This window comes from Grammomys surdaster, unplaced genomic scaffold, assembly GCF_004785775.1.
Source record: "Grammomys surdaster isolate TR1022 unplaced genomic scaffold, NIH_TR_1.0 229, whole genome shotgun sequence".
NCBI classification, from domain to species: domain Eukaryota; kingdom Metazoa; phylum Chordata; class Mammalia; order Rodentia; family Muridae; genus Grammomys; species Grammomys surdaster.
This window is the reverse complement of record NW_021604674.1, coordinates 3,922,812-3,939,981: the sequence shown is the minus strand read 5'-3', so window position 1 is coordinate 3,939,981 and position 17,170 is coordinate 3,922,812. Positions and strand designations below refer to the sequence as shown.

General features: G+C 42.2%; 1 protein-coding gene across 1 annotated transcript in view; it reads right to left on the bottom strand.

The window, feature by feature from the left end:
• The window catches only part of Plce1 (phospholipase C epsilon 1), a 248,841-nt gene that overhangs the window by 152,141 nt on the left and 79,530 nt on the right, over window positions 1–17,170 (bottom strand). Inside the window, exon 2 of the mRNA XM_028773472.1 lies at window positions 4,256–4,544. Coding sequence (XP_028629305.1) covers window positions 4,256–4,544 — 289 coding nt within the window. The remainder of the gene's footprint in view (window positions 1–4,255; window positions 4,545–17,170) is intronic.

Below are 17,170 nucleotides of genomic sequence, written 5' to 3'. Positions count from 1 at the left end.
AAACTAGTAGAAGTCACTCTACTAGAGCATAGGTTCTGTCCTTGTCCATCTGGAAACAACTCACTCTTGCAAGTAAGGTCATATCCTGGCTGATCAATGCTTTATATCAGAACACATCTCTTGAGGGCATGGAGAGATGGCCCAACAGTTAGGAGCAATTACTCTGAAACTTAGTTTGCTTCCCATTACGGTGATAAACACCATGTTCACAAGCACCCTGCAGAGGAAATGGTTTATTTTACATAACACTTCCATATCACATTCTACCATTGAGGGAAGCTGAGGCAGGAACCTGGAGTCAGGAACTAAAGCAGAGACCGTGGAGCAATGTTGTTAACTGGCTTGCTCTCTGTGGCTTGCTCAACCTGCTTCTTCTACAATCCAGGACCATATTCCCAGGAGTGGTACCACCCACAGTAGACTGAGCCCTCCCATATCAAACAACAATCAAGAAGATGCTCTCAATTGAGGTTTCCTCTTCCCATGTGACTCTAAGCATGTACCAAGTTGACATTAAAGCCAACTATCACATTGCAAAATTGTGAGGAGTGAAGTTCAGATCCCAGCACCCATGCAGCAATCTCAGCATCAAGAACATGTCTATCACCCAGGCTCTGAAGAAGTATGGAGATACGAGTATTGCTGTGACCTTCTGACTTCCAGCCTGGCCCAAAACATGAAAGACTCAGATTCAGGGAAAGACTCTGCCTCAGTGACATAGGACACCTAATGCCTCTGCACATGTGCACAGACAAGAACACCTGCATACACACATATGTATAAGCTCATACATAGACACAGTCAGACACTTTAAAAAAATAGCCAGCTTTGCTTACATTCTGGTTGTTGGCCACCTTCAGACCATCCCATAAGCTATGGCAAAGCTGCAAGGCTGCAGAGCTCTGTGTGAGCATCTCCTGACTTGGGCATGATGATGACGGTAAGCTTCTAGACAGCCTTTCCCCCTGTTTTTTCCTTCAGGTTGCTGCAATCCCCATCTGTAACCAAAACCACTTCTAGAAAGTGATTCTACAGATCTTCATAAGCTCAGGTAGACCTGGGAAGAATGACTGGCACAGCATGAGCCTTCCCTGCACCCACTTCAGTTTCTCTCTTTACTTGTGATAAAATATCCAAAACGTTAGAGATTCTTCCCTAACATTTTTGAATGGTGTTCATGGGTGTTAAGTACATCCACACAGCCTCTTCACTACCCATCACCAGAACTGTCCTCTTAGAAAACAGAAACTGCCCACTACCTTCTCATCTGCTGTTGCCTCGGCTTCTATAATTGCCATTCCACTTTCTGCCTCTACCACCAAGACCATGTGCCTCATCCAAGTGGAATTTTCTGTCTCCTCCTTTGTTTCCACCTCCCCCCCCACCCCTAGTTAATTTTCACAGACTTCAAACATGAATTCTCCCTTGGAGAGGTCATCCTTTGACTCTCTTCCTTCCCTTGTCTCTCTGGGGAAAAGGTCTTGTGCTTTGTCGTCTCTCCCACTCTGTTCCATTCTTTAAAAGTAACTGGGGAATTTTCCAGTTCTTCTATCTAGGTATGAGCATCGAAATGCTGGCAACCATGACCAAGAACAAGAGCTGCTGTCATGTAAAATCTCAGAACTGGCTGAAAGTACATCCCAAAGTCCAGTAAGACTTAACTCTTCATTCATCTTTAGTGAAAATAATTTCTTCTTGACAGGAAATGCCATTGAACCCACTTCTGATGTTTCCCACCCAACACCCTGCTGGACCAACTTTCAGCATCCTGAGTTAGAGTGTGTAGTTTTCTGTTGTGTAAAGATTGAAGGGATTCTGAGAACTAAAATCTAGGAACCAAACTATACTTAGTGATCCTTCTCTGAGAGAGTGTCCAAAGGTTCAGATAGCTCCTGAGAAATGAACTTAGAGAACACAATCTGTTTGAAATCTGGAAACTGAATATGTGGAATGCATTCTTTACCGGTTTCTTCTGTTTTCTTTAGGCAGGGTCTTGTATGGAGCTGAGGCTGGTCTCAAACTAAATATCTTTGTGCCTCAGCCTTTTAAGTGCATATCCCTTGATCTTTATGATCAGTCTTTCATTAGCCATTTAAACTTGAAAGCTACTGACCAACTTCATGCCACAGAGCACATACTGAACAATAAAAGAAGTGGCCAACTGAAGGAGAGCACTCAGACACCTCCTCCAGATTCACTGAATCACTGGTGGTGCCAAACCTTCTACCCAAGATGAGGAGCCTGCAGATTCTGACAATACCTTGTGCTTATGAAGTTCTGTGTGTTTGTGTTTTCTTCTTTAAATATTACTTTTTTTTTTTTAGTTAAGAGTTAAAGTCAACTTTTATAAATATTACTTTTTAAACAAAACTAAATATAATTTTTGAGTCAGGGTCTCACAATGTAGCCATAACTGGCCTGGAACTCTCTTTGTAGACCACACTAGCCTTACTTTGGAAATTTAAATCAACGAAAAATGCATGCATTTGCTGTTGTACAATATAATGTTTTACTTTCACAGGCCTATGGGACAGTTTGCATTCCTGCCATACTTGGGACCCTAGATATTCTGGAAGAAGAAAGAAAGTAGCTTGTATTGACTTTTCTTTTATTTCAGGCCGAGTCATCTGTCTGACAAAACTCCACCTTTTGAGCACTTAGAGTCTTTTACAGTCCTTATATAATACTCACCACTATTGCATATTAGTCTTTAACTATTTCATGCATACAAATCTTGCCTCCTTGTAAATACACAGCAAGCAAGCTGACTGACAGCACTTTGGGGGGATCTTCTATAACACCTTCAGTCTACAGGGTGCACGGTGTGTGGTAAGGTTGGGATGGTGAATTCACGTGAGGTCCTTCGGTGCAGTCAAAAGCATTGAAACCAGGCCAATTCCACATGCTAATCTTGGCTTAATGTCTTGGGAAGAGCACCATGGAAAATGTTGACTTGCTAGTGTCTGGGGGCACATCAGAGCTGAGAAACCTTCGATCCTATGCTGGTAGTGGTGGGGATTCCTTACTGTGTAGACAGACAGTGTATGTTCCACGAGGGTGGAGATATATCACTAGCACCAACTTTCTCAATAGTACTGTTTCAAATTCCTATTACCACATAGTGTGTGTTTCCTTCTATTCCTCATTTGAAGTCAATCCTCACAAGTTAAGGTAATAGCAGAAAACCATCCAACATAGCACTCAGTATGGTATACCAGGAGGAAGTGCTATGAGGGCTGCCAAGGGTAAACGTGAGGGTAGAACATGGCAGGCTGAAGATCAAGGAGCAACGTTACTAGCCGGCAGCTTGCCCTGGTCTGAGGGCCCATGGTAGAGGGGCAATGCCACTCTCTGACAGAGCAGCCGGATGTCAGATGGAGCTCTTGGGCAGCCCCCAGGCAGTGGAACACAACCTTGCATGGTCCCTGTCTGGCTGGGAGCTTCCTGCCAGGGAAGGCTGCCAAGCAGTTTGTGACAGCTGTGTAGTGAGCAAGTCTCTGAGGTTCTCTAGCACACTGCCATTTCTGACCTGCCTGCCTGTGTATCTCATGAAGTCACAGGAAGTTTGGATGCTCAGGACTCTGTTTCCCATTGTCTCCCATTTCTCTGAGCTACCCCTGCCTTTCTGGGCCTTTACAATGGGCACTTTGAAGAATGGTTCTTTTCTTGTCAGCAGAAAACTATTGGTTCTCTATGTGAAGAATATCTAGGTTTTATTCTGCTCCCAACCTACCTACTTGCTAGCATCTTGTCAGACTAATTGACATCTCTCATGGATTATTGTGAGGAGAAATTACCGTGTGTGTGTGTGTGTGTGTGTGTGTGTGTGTGTGTGTGTTTACATTTTAAAGACCAATGAGATGGCCCATTTGGAAAGGTGCTTGCTATGAAGCCTGAAGACCTGAGTCCAATCACTGGAACCCATATGATGGAAGGATAGAACAAAGATCTTACAGGTTGTTCTCTGACCTCCAGACATGCAGCTGTAACACTCATGCACTCACTCATCCTCACATGCAAAATAAAAATAAAATACAAAAAATAAATCAAAGGTAGAATTTTAGCCATCTAGTATTTTTGAAAAAATGAACTTTAAAATATTAATACTTATTTGTTTAAGTCTTAGGGGATTTAACTTTTCTGTTTACTTAAAATAGCTACATTTGCTTCATCTTCTTAGAGGTTATGACAATTTTCCATTAAATTCTGAGCCTATTCTCTAAAAGCAAATATGAAAAATTAAAAATGAAATTACCTTTCAACATTATTCGTCCAGTGGAACCTCCAAAGGAACTGAGAAGGCCGCTTCTTGCTCCTAAAGATGTGGTTGCCTCTAGGAGAGAACCAGTGATGTACTGAGCTATGGACGTCCTTTGGAGGGTGGCACGGTACTCACATTCGATGTCTCGTACACATTGCTTTAAGCAGGGACCCCCTCCAATCCTTCCATGGGCTGCCTCAGAGGTTGGGAGCTGTGTGGAACAGTGGAGAAGAGATCCAACCGTATCTTCTGTTTCTTCCCCTCGTCTCACGGCACTGTAGATCTGTGAATAGCACAAAGCACAGGAAGTATTAATCTAGTTTCTTAGAAAAGCAAATTAACTTGTTGACAAAATGCCAAGATGACTTATTAAGAAAGAAGGCTCAGCCGGTCTAAGCACAAACACCTTTGAGCTCTGCACTCATGCATTAACCTGAACATTCTACAGACACCATTTATTTGGAGAAGCTCTGTGTAGTTATGAAATAGGCCATTCAAACAACTCTGCTATCAAACAGAGCACTTAGAGTTGCACCAACCAAAAATACATTCAGCTCAAATTTCTCCTCCTCCACAGGAGAGAAATGCTCTCCTGTAGAACCACAAGGACAAATCTTTCCCTCATCCTTTTGGGCTCTCTTGCATGACTGACAGAGTCTGCCTATTTCCATCTGTGCCTCAATATGACCTCCATAGGGAATTCTGTTCCATGAACAAAGTAAGGCAAAGATGAAAGAGTCATGGGGAAGGACTCCCTTATGGGTATACTCTTCCTGTCTATCAGGTAGCATTGGAGCCTCTGACGATTTTATTCTCTTCCTCCTCCCTCTTCTCCCACATTTAAAGAGTTAGACTCTGCCCAGTGTTCCTGTTCTGTCATTTTCTTGAGTCTTTCTTCTTTGATCACTTGTATTCACCAAGTATGATCTGATTAGAATAGATTACCAACCATGTCTTCTGCCTATTCTAATGTAGTCGTTCAACATGCATGAACACAGACATGACTCAATGTGATTCACTGTGTCAGAAAATATGGGTAAATGCAAAGGGTACAACATTATGCTTGCACTGCAGTGTTTCCACATTGCTTTGAAGAAGAAACCTGGCTATGATGGAGTTCAACAATATTGCAGGGAGGGTCTTGGTTTGTCTGAGATGTCCTGGAATCTTTTAGAGTTTTTGAGATAGTATGTGAACAACATGGGAAAAAATGTCACACTGAGGGACATCTGTAGCTTTGTAGAGAAGGAAGGAAAGGATGCTACTTGACAGTGAATTCATAGTGATTCCTTGAACAGCTTGCTATGCTTTGCTTTGCTTTGCTCACAGTTACTGTGTCAGATCTGGGGAAATCAAACAGCTTCTCATCTTACAGAGATCACAGGCCTGCAATGCACTTGTGGCAATGGATGTCCCTTCATGGTGTTGTACGCTCTAAATTTTACCTTTAACTGTGGCCCTTAAGAGACCCCTGTATTAGGTCCTTATGAAACCCTGCAATAAAACCAAACACCCACAGCATTCAAACTAGATGAACAGTTTTCTACTTTTATTTCTTATGCATGCTGATACACCCCTGTCACTTGGAGTTAGAATGAGAATTCTTAGATTTACTCTCTGCATTAGAGATCTGAAGACCAGTGTGTCCAAGTGAACTGTGTGTTGGGATTGCATCCAGAGTCTGAGATCATGTATAGGGGATAGATATATGATTCTATTTGACTGGCCAGAGAACTTGTCCTGAACACAACACAAGTAAGCGACTTGAACGTTTTGAGCCAGGATCCTTTTCTGTAAATTGGGGTCGAAATACTCAGTTCTTAGGGACATTGTGGGATTCACTAAGGAAACTCATGTGGCATACCTGACTTTATGTTAAGAAATAGCACCCAATATAGTTGGGTAAGTCTCTAGGAGAGAATGCACTCCTCCTCAAGGAATGATGGGAGGTTGTTAACAGAGAGCAAGTCTGTTATTCAGCATGATTTAGTTACTGCTGTGTTTTATATGTGGCTACACAATGTCATCCTAACTCTATCTGGGGAAATGCAGAGCTCAGGAAATGACTTTCTTCTCAATGTCTGTCTTTTCCTGGACATTGATGTCCTTAAAGAAGGAGGGCAATCTCCATTGTCATGCTGTCCTACATACCAAACCATACAGACAATCCACACCACAGGAAGCCCCCCAGAAGCTCTTCAGGAGTAGATAGTCCAGACGTTCAAGGACAGGAATCCCTTGTGAGAACTAAGAAAGGCTCCATAGGAAAAGCAGGCCTTGCCTGAGCCTCAGAAATCAGCTATGACTTTAATTGCAATGAGTGAGGGAGGTAATGAGAGAGAGGACTCAAGAGATGAGTCTGGAAAATGGAGACTGTCCTGTCAATAGGGAATAAAGCAGGGTGTGCAGAGCAGAGGTGGGGGGGAGTTAACTGTGCAATGAGGAAGGCCAGACAGCCTGATAACAGAGACCCTTAACTGTTATACCAAAGAGTTCCTTCCAACCAGTTAGAGGTTGCAACACTTGACACTTGGTATTTGTTTGTTCTCAAAAGAGGAATGAGGCTAAAACAGTTTTGTTTAAAAAGATGAACAGACAGTTCCCAGTTACGAATAGGTTGCCTACTTCCTTTTCATGCCAAGCTGCCCCACAGGCTTACTGTGCCCACAATCATTGCTTTATGAACTATATCTATTATAATACTTTCATAAATACCCACTCATATAATAGGCCACTAATAGCCCACTCATTTAGTCCTTTCTTCAGCTTTTCCTGTAGAGGTGATATTTAGAAAATGATGCTCGGTCCGGCTTGTTCCCAAGCAGCCGCCATGTTCCTGCTGCTCTTCGGCTCTGACCAGGGCTCCAGCTAGTTAGATGTGCAGGCCCTGGCACCCACGAGATACCAGTGTCGCTCTGCCAATCCACCAGGCTGCATCCACAAAGCTCGGCTGAATCCCAGACATATCTGCCATCCTCACAGTACTCCATAGAAATGAGACTCTTAAAGCTTAATAATTATCTAAAGGATTTATATATTTAGAAATGCTCAGTTAACAAGATGCTCACACAATTAGAGTTGTTATCCAATATCTAACCTTTTGATAGAAGTTGCTACCCAGGACAGCTTTCAACCCATCGGTGGTTCTCCATGGCTGCTCCCTCCCCCCCTCCTCTTTTTCTCCCCTCCCCTTCCCCTCTTTCTCCCAGCTCCACCTCCTCTTCTACTACCTGATCACCAAGCTCCACCGCGAATATAATGTAGCAGCATAAACATCCTGCTACATTTTCCAATGTGCTTTTCTCAAACCCTTAGAATACTGAGAGAATGACATGACATATGAACTTCTTGTTCACAAAAACGTGAACATAGTAAATAGACCCACTTCTGGAGATTTAATCTGCCCAACAGAATATTAACGACAACCACAGATGTTGTAAAGACATTTGTTTTGTTTTTATTAACTGCATGTTTGAGTGTTTCTCATGTTATTTGACCAATAATTATTTTCTAAAGAACACTTAGTCTACAGGTGAAGCTTGGAACAATACAGTTTGTTCAAATCTAATAGACTTTTCCTGTTTCCAGTTCCTCAATCCTGGTGGAATCTCTGGCATACTCTCCCCACTCCCACAACTCCTTTTCTCATTATCCCACACTTCTGTCTCCACCTGCTCTGGCTTTCTTTTACCATGCCTTCAGGAAAGTCACAATGCAATAAGAAAGTACCAATAAGTAGCTAATATAGGAAAGTCACAAAGTGACAGCCTCGAGCTATATTCAGATTGGCTTCATCAAACAGTATCTCAATATCAGTGAAGTGTATATGTACACAAGAAGCTGCAGGAGCCCCTCAAACCTGGATAGACTCACAGCACATAGATTCGTAGCACATAGACTCACAGCACTAAGACTCATAGCACATAGACTTATAGCACATAGACTCACAGCACTAAGACTCATAGCACATAGACTCATAGCACATAGACTCACAGCACTAAGAATCCCACAAATCATCTCATGACAGGACTCTCTACTGTCATACGGAGCAAAATGTTTTACTGGTCAGCACCAATCTACCACTCTTTAGTTACCAAATTTTTCCAATATCTGGTTATTGATCATATATATGTAGTGGCCCCTTCCCTCAGTGATTTATAGAGAGGGTGTAGATTTATATAATAAGTATGCATGGAGCCTCTCTGGGGTGTCTAATCTGTGTTCTTCCTGTGTTAATTGCTGACTGTATATGGAGAAAGCCAGTTCATACTCCCAAAAGGTTTCACCCCGTGCTATGCAAGCTGCCAAGGTAGAGAAGCAACCAATAGTCTTATTTTGCTGTTGGTGTCCATGAACTAACAATGACCAGCATGGCAAAGTATCCCTAAGAGTACTGTAATGGCACTTATATCTTAGCAGTAATTGGCAGCTATTTAATTAGACTTCAGGCTTACTCAACAGAAGGAAAATCACACCTGGTATTAGAAACCTAGCCAACCACATGGGGCTAGAGAGGTCATGGATCTAAGAGGAGAACCTATTCTTCGCACTCTACTAAACCAACACATCCTAAATGTATCCGAAATACTTATCACCTGACCCACAGGTAAGTGTACCTCTCATCCCTCATCAAAAACACTTCTCTTTGCAACAGACAGAGAACATTATTGAAAAACACAACTGGTCAAAAGATAGACAACAACTGATCATAGGTTGCTTAGCCTAAATGGATACATCTATAACACAAGTCCTACACCAAAGGCTGAGGGTACATTTTAGAAAAGAGAATGAAAAGACTAAAAAAAAAAAAAAAAAAAAAAAACCAAAAAGCTGGAGAACCAGGAATTTGTGGTTCTGTGAGATTGTGTTTCCTAGAAATCACAAGGAAGCTTCACTCATGATATCTCAATAATATGTCTACATTAAAAAAAGATCTAAACAAGGGCGGGTGATAGCAATAAACATGTGTACAAGTGGAAAATCTTACAGAGTACCAAGCCAAAGAAATCACAGGCATCAAGGAATGCTAGGAGCAGGAGAATCAGTCTTCCTCAGGGCTGAAACCCTTAACTGGTTATCCAGTACTAAGTAGTCACTCCTCCGATCAAATACACGCAAATGACCCAAAGTGAACTCAGCAGGTTGTGGTTATATATTTATGTTTGTGGACACACTCTCTCTCACTCTTTTTCTTACACACACACACACACACACACCACAAACACAAAGAATAAGAAGCCATAAATTTGAGAGGGAGCAAGGCGGTACATGGAAGAGATTGGAGGGGGGGAATGATGTAATTATACTTTAGTTAAAAAATAAAATAGAATAAAAAGCCTGTTCCTCACCTTAAATAGAAAGTGAAGAGCTCTAAGAATAAATCTAACCTGCCACCTCTCTATCACCCTCACCACCAAAGCCCAGAATGAGAATCTGAGTTAACGAGCCTCAGTCATACCAATATTCAATAAACAAATTAAAAATGTTTATTAGAAAAATGCTGGGATATGGACAGAGTGGTAGGATATACGGTAATAATCATGGATTTTACCAAACCAAGTCACCATATCTTTCCAGATCAACCCATTATAAAAAGGAGGGGGTCGTGGAGCAGTACTTATTACTTACTAAGGCTCTGGGGCATGGCTTTGACTCCTACTCTCTGCCCTGCCTCCTAGTTGTGTGATTTTCCTTGGATGCGCCTCTGCTGTGCATTCTGAAGCTCAGTTATTTTCTCTGCAATATATGGACATGGGTATATCTGCCTCATAAAGTTGAGACGAGAATTACGGTCTTTGATAAAGATGACACATTAAAAGAGCATCTGGGACCCCGCTAATGGTGACAGGACAGTGGTGACTGTGCTGACTGTGCTAGCGATAAAACTTGCTGTGCATTCTCTCCTTACTAACCTTTGCTAGCCTTGCCATTTGTTGCCCCAGTGTGAACTTACTCAAGCAGAACCTTAAAAAAAATATTTTTGTAATGGGGTTTGCTCTCTCTTGTTGCTTCAAGGTTTGCAACAACTGCCATGTGAAGAAGCCTCCATTAGCCAGCTAGCAAAGGAGACCCTAGCTCACTTGTTCCTATCATCCTAGCTGGTGTTCTGCCTACATCCAGCCTCTCAGTGAAACCATTCTTGTTCCCAGATCCTCCATTTCCAATTCCGTTGCAGCCACAGATGCACAAGACTGTGCAACGCACAAATCCATGTAGAGACCGGTAGATCTAGACTAGGAAAACAGACAGATAATTCACACAATCATGGGGCAGTTACATGACTGCTGTGAACAGCCACTACAACAGGCACCAGGTGAGGTATTGGACACATCTGTGTTGACCCCACATGGTAACTTAAATTTGATTAATTTTCTTGTACAAATGAGAAACATAGCTAACATTATGCAGCTAGTCAATGGCTAAGGCAAGCCTAAGAGTCACGTGCATCCTCCTCCTTTACTCTATTGTCCTACGCACAGTCACACAGCTCAGTTGTGGGACTCAAGATCCCAATGTTACCTGGCAAGAGGTCTCGGCGATATTAACACTGATGTTGTTATTCATGCTTTTCCTTCTTGTGCTAAATTACTTTTTAAAATAGTCAAGTAGTGACTAATGGATGACCAAGAGTGTTTCCTTTATATGGAGATTTATAGTTTTGAAATCACAAAGTGAAAAAGCATATAAACTTTATCCCGCTTGATTAATGTGGTAAGAGAATGTGCTGAAAAGAAGACAGACTACTGCCCTACATGGGTCAATATTATTTTTGAGATAAAATAAACATGTCACAATATAGCCACTGAGCTTGCTAAATAGCCATGTGTTCCGTCTCTCCTTCAGTTCTTTAATCATCCATTTGTATTTACTGAGCACATGTCCCATGCCTAGCCAAACTACTGGCAATCCATAAAGAAGTGCCATGTCAATAGGGAAGCTGACAGTAAGCAAGAAAACCAAATAAATTCATTAAAACTTGGCAGGCGACAAGCATGATGGTCTGAGTTCAAATTCAAAGAACCCACATAGAGACAGATGCATGCCTGTAATCCCAGTGTCCCTATGGTAAGATTGGAGGCAGAGACAGGAAAATCTTTGAAGCCCACAGGTCAGTTAGCTTGGTGTACACAGTGGCAAACAACAAAAGATCCTCATCTGTATTAAACAAAGTGCAGAACAAGAACTAACATCCAAGGTTGTCCTCCGACCTCCGAACATATACACTATTGCATGTATGAGCTTGCACTCACAAATACAAACATATGCACACATATAAACACACACACACACAGACACACACAACTCATTATGTAGACCAGATTGACCTCAAACTCACAAAGTCTGTCATCTGTCTCTGTCTCCCAACTACTATGATTAAAGGTGTGTATCCCGATGCTCAGCACCTCAATTATATATTTTTTAAAATTGTAGAAAGGATTGGGGCTAGAGTTCATGATAGAACAACTGTCTAGCATGAAAAGGCTCTGTACTCTAACGCCAGTCCTAAAAACAAAAGCATAGTGTTCGACATACTCAAGACATGTTTTGGATGTCTTGTAGGTCTTGCTTACATTCCTGTAAGTAAAAACAAAACAAAATAGGAAACTAACCCAAGAGTCTGCATTTAGCCATTGTTAAGTTTTTATAGATTTAAGATTTATATAATAAGATCACTGCTGTATTAAGTGTCTTTCAGCCACTTAATGATCCTCTCCACAGAATTACACTCATCCCTTTGTGACAGGTGCTGCCTGCCAGGGATGGTTGGAATAAAATGACCTTAACATTTTAAAGTCACTTGCTGAGTGACTTTATCAATGTGATTCTTGCAAAGGGGATGCCGAGAAGAAACCAGTACCAGGGCATGGAGTCCAGATCCAGAACAGAATAAAATAAGTAGAGTGAAGGTAAAGACCACGCCGTGATGCCGACGGAAACACAAAAAGGGACTGGAGAGCCCTAAGAGGCACAATGCAGCCACACACACCACACTAGCAGACCTTACTCAGGAAGAAAGCATGTTCCTCTATACAGAGAGGGACTGTGTCTTCACTTTAGGAAATGGCCAAAAGGAGTCAACTTTGTACAGTTTTGTTTCCAAAGCTGTCTCTCTGGAATCTGAGTTATAGAAAACGATGTTTTAGGTCTGGCCAACACACCTTCAGAAATCTTCCAATAGGAAGAACACCTGTACTTAGGGGTCCACTGACTGCACAATGCTTCCTATTACCTCGTCATTTCAGTCGTGTACAATGAGCCAAGCACTGAGACATAGTTCTACGTAGGCCCCAGAACAGCTAATTAAAGAGGTCCTGCCATGACCACCATTTAAAAATAAGGTGCACATGGTTAAGATTTGGTGTCAGGATCCTATAACTTTAACATAGTACTACTAATTACCAAGCTGAAGTCCTGGGCAGTTCACTATGGACAGAAAAGCAAGAGCTGTCAAGAGAGAAACAGCCTCCTAAGAGCCTCCCTCCCTTTACTCCTATTAGAAGCTCAGCTCATGGGGATTTTGCTTTTCCTTGCTGTATGTCCAGAGCAGTGGTTGGTGTTATAGTATCTCAATAAATACCTCCTGATTCATAAATGAGTCTCTCTAATACATCTTCAACAGAAACTTCCAGAGAACCTTTCAACTTTTGGGGTCATCACCGGATTCATTTGAACCACAGATGACACGGTGCTATCAACTCCATTTGATAAACATTAGATGTAAAAATCATATTAAATTAGATCAGATCCTCACAAAGTATTCAGAACAGCTATTGCCAAATAAGGCTGTCATTGTTACTAACAAATTGTGACCAGTCCTGAAAAATTCATTCATAATTTTAAGTACTATTCCACTATCCTATGTTGATTGATTGACTTAGAGTCAAGAATACTAATCTTATCCATTTTTAATTATAAATATTCATAAAATGTTCATTTGGAAGGCTCAAAGAGCCTCATTATACCAAGCATATGGATTTATGAATTGCCTTTCCTAAATCAAATTAATCCAATAAACATGGTTAGACTTATAAACTTTATAATGAATGACTGAGATCAGTTATTCAAAAAAAGGCCATCGTAGAGTCCAATCACTCTCCATCTCTTCCACCCTCAAGACAGGGTCTCACTAGGCAGACCCAGCTGACTTGAAACCTGCTATGTAGACTAGAACCCACAGAGGTCCACCTGCCTCTGCACCCACAGTGTTGAGATGAAAAGCTTGTGCCATCACACCTGGCCCAATGTGCTTTCTGTTAACACATGAAGGGCAGCCCAGACTGTCACCAAAGTCCTTTAAGAATTTCTGTTCTCAGCCATATACTCACCTTCCTAAGCTGGGAAGGAGGGCATTAATTGGCCTTAATAATGATTTTTTTTTAAGAGTGAATGATTTTTACATGTATAGGTGCTTGTTTGCCTGTGTGCCACATGCATGCAGAACCTGCAGATGCCCATGGAGGGCATTGGAATCCCTGGAGCTGGAGTTACAGAAGATAGTGATCCACTGTAGGAGTGCTAGGAATCAAACCCAGGTCCCTGGAAGAGCAGCTAGCACTCTTAACCATTGAGCCATCTCTCAGACCAATTTTGCTTATTTTGATGACCGTTCTTCTCTAATGCAGAGTGATTCTTGTGCTCCCTTCCTTTCTATCAGTGCGGGTCAATGTCAATGATCACTTCAGCAGTGACAGTACATCCACTTCTAACAGCACCCTGGTCCTCCCCTATAGTAATGCTTTTTAGAGTAGCCTGGGCTAGGAAAACAAATAATCAAGAGTTATTTGAGCTCTGTTAATAATAAGTTAATAGGTAAATAATAAAATGGGGAACCTCCCTTTCAGAATATAATAAAAGGTGTATTGTATATAGTGCATTGGTTTGGAATCCCCTTTTATTGTCCTCTCTTAATGGCTGGAATCTAAAAGCAGTGTTCTATGTAGAAGGTTCTAGAAAACTCCCAAAGGCTGAAGGCAATTTCTCATGGATATTTCATATGTCAACCAAAGACAATGATTTAAAAGAACTACCAAATTGCCTAGAGATAAAAGAAAAACAAGAGGGGTGGCAACTGCAGTGGCTTCAGACCTAACGAAAAGGATGGGGAGCCACATTTTGGCAGCAGCCTGTGTTTCCTCTGTTCCTGATTCCACATTCCATTCCAGAGTCTGTGTGGAGAATTCCATTCTCCTGAGAGTATTGAGACCAAGCACAAGACACTGACCAAACACAATTCCAAAGAGCCAAAAATAAAAGCTTTGCAAGCACCATGCCAGTTAACTGGAGTTGTAGCACCAATTCCTACAGGAAGCAAACTGAAGCTTCATTAGCGTGGGAAGCATCTCAGGAGTGTAAGAGGATGTCCCACTGGTGACGATCTGGGAATTTCACAGCTTCAAGCACCCTTCCCCACAACTCCAGTACCCACAGCTTCCTTTGTCTGGTCATCAGCAAGTCAAGCATTTTCTTTCCGGTGCTCCAACCACACTCAAAGCAAAACCTTATAGTGGTGCTTCCTGTGAACCATGGAAGTCACTGGTTGCTCCTTTACCGTGCTGTTGGCACCATTTTTTATTGAAGCCCTTGCTCCCAGCACAGGAGCACACTGGAAACGATAGAAACAGGGTGCAATGGAGAAACAACTGTAGCCTTATGTAGACTTAGATCTCAAAATAAGGGCAGCAGTCCATCAGTGGTAGTTACCACCGGCGAGCTTGTTAGCTTGTTAGAACTGCAATCCCAGATGTGCTGAATCAAAAACTTGAGATCCCTTCCACAGGAGGAAGCACATGCCTGGTAGTGTAAATCTGGTCAAGAACCCACAATGGAGGACCTCTTAGACCTCACAGGTGAATCCACTTCTACTATTTTTGTTAAATAGACATAGTATCAAACTGCCCTCTAAATTCATATCTCAGTAGCCATGGACGAGTACAATGGATGGCAGTTAATGCAGACACTCACAAGAAAAGGGCAGGAAATAAGTATCTACAGAGTCCTCAGCCACAAATGGGACATCTGTATATCTTCATCCCTGCAATGTTCAGGGACCGTCTCAGAGGTCACAAGGACTAGACAGCACACAAGGGAAACAGTGTCTTCTGGACCTGCACTCGTGAACTCACATTCACAGTGGTATACAAGACCTGCACATGATCAAGTCAGTCACCATTCCAAAAGGGGTGTTGCAGACTCCCGAATCCCTTCTCCTGGCTGAGAAGTTGATAGTTGATAGCTAGGAGAGTTCATTTTCTCTAAGGTTGTGGCTACCAGTGGGACGACCACATTCCATTGAATGGCCCCTCACGCCCATATATATGTGTACACTACAAACCAAGAAAAAGAAAATAAAAGGAGAACAAAAGTTGGGAGAGGTGAGCAGATGGTATGTGGATCTGGAAGGAGTTAGAAAGAAGAGTGTGTGTGTGTGTGTGTGTGTGTGTGTGTGTGTGTGTGTGTGTGTGTCTGTGTGTGTCTGTGAATATGATCAAAATACATTGAATGCATAGATGAAGTTATCAACCAATTAATTAATTAATTAACATATCATATTTTTAAAAAACTCTGGGGCCAGAATACAGAAATCTGTGTTTATCCATCTCTCCACAGAATTCTGACTCCTGTCAGCATTTCAGGTCTATGACCATGGACTTGAAGGAGGCTCATACTAGCTTTCATCTCTGATTGTGCTCCCCAGATGATCCTTGCCAGAGGATGCTGCTGAAATCCTATTCTTGCTCATGCTTCAAAGCTTCTGAGTTTAAATCCAGCATGGGGCAAAACTAACAAGTGTCAGCTAGAGGGTGGGGCGTCTCTTGCGGAATGATGTTACTCAAGCCTGTGAATGTAATGGGCCGTTATAAAGGAAACTTCCAGCTTAATATCTGCTGAGATGAATCACGCCCGAGATACTTATTCTAATGGGAATTACCACGGGGATGAATCATGTCATAATGAGAAAACCTAGCTGCCAAGGAAGCCTCTGGACAAGAAAAAATCAAATTAGGACAAATGGATTATGTTGTTAGGTTTGTGATGTCAGGCGGTGAATTAAGACCTTACAGAGGGACTTAAAGGCTTGACCCACCAGGCTCCTTGTAGCTCTGAGGAGCAATGGGTCATTCAGTGAAACACATGAGGACAAAGCCCCTGCTAGATAAAAACAAAGTTCCACAAACACTGTGACCCTGTTCCCTGGCTCAGAGTCTAGAGCTTCATTTTGCTCAGCTGTACACATGGGATGATCTGAGGGACAGAAAGTTCTGGACGTTCCACTGCTCAGGGATGCTATAGGTTCTGAGCAGAAAGAAGGGATCAAAGCCAATCCTAGGACCAGGCTATGCACTTTCTGAATGTTACTCCTTTCATGGACAGAGTCCTTGCTGCCCTTGACCCATTTCACATCCTCCTCCATCTGGCCAGCTGGAAGGAGCCATCACTGTCTTCACAGTCCTGAGGGCCCCTCTGCTGGCATCGTTGCTTTTGGACCAACACCCCATTTCTCTCCTCAACTTTTTTTTATTGTGACACTTGCTTTATTTTTTTCCTCTCACAATTAACATAATTTTCCATGTATGTGGGATGCAATGGGATGTAACTCCAGTAGGTGTACACAGTTTGTAAGGATCAAATCAGGGTAACCAGCATGGGTGTTTCCTTATCACTGGTGTTTGGGGCCTAGAAAATCCTCTTTCCTAGTCCATCTCAAAACACATAACAAGTTCTTGCAAATAGTCTTCTGACTCGGCCTCAGAGCTTGTTCCTTCTTCCAAGCTGTGCTTTGGAACCTGTTATCCAACTCCGCTGAATTTCTTCTTTAGCCTTCCCTTCCTCACACTCTTTTCCTTTCAGGCCAATTGGTTCAGTGTCTACAATGAGGGTGAACATGTGACATTTCTGTCTCCTCCTAGC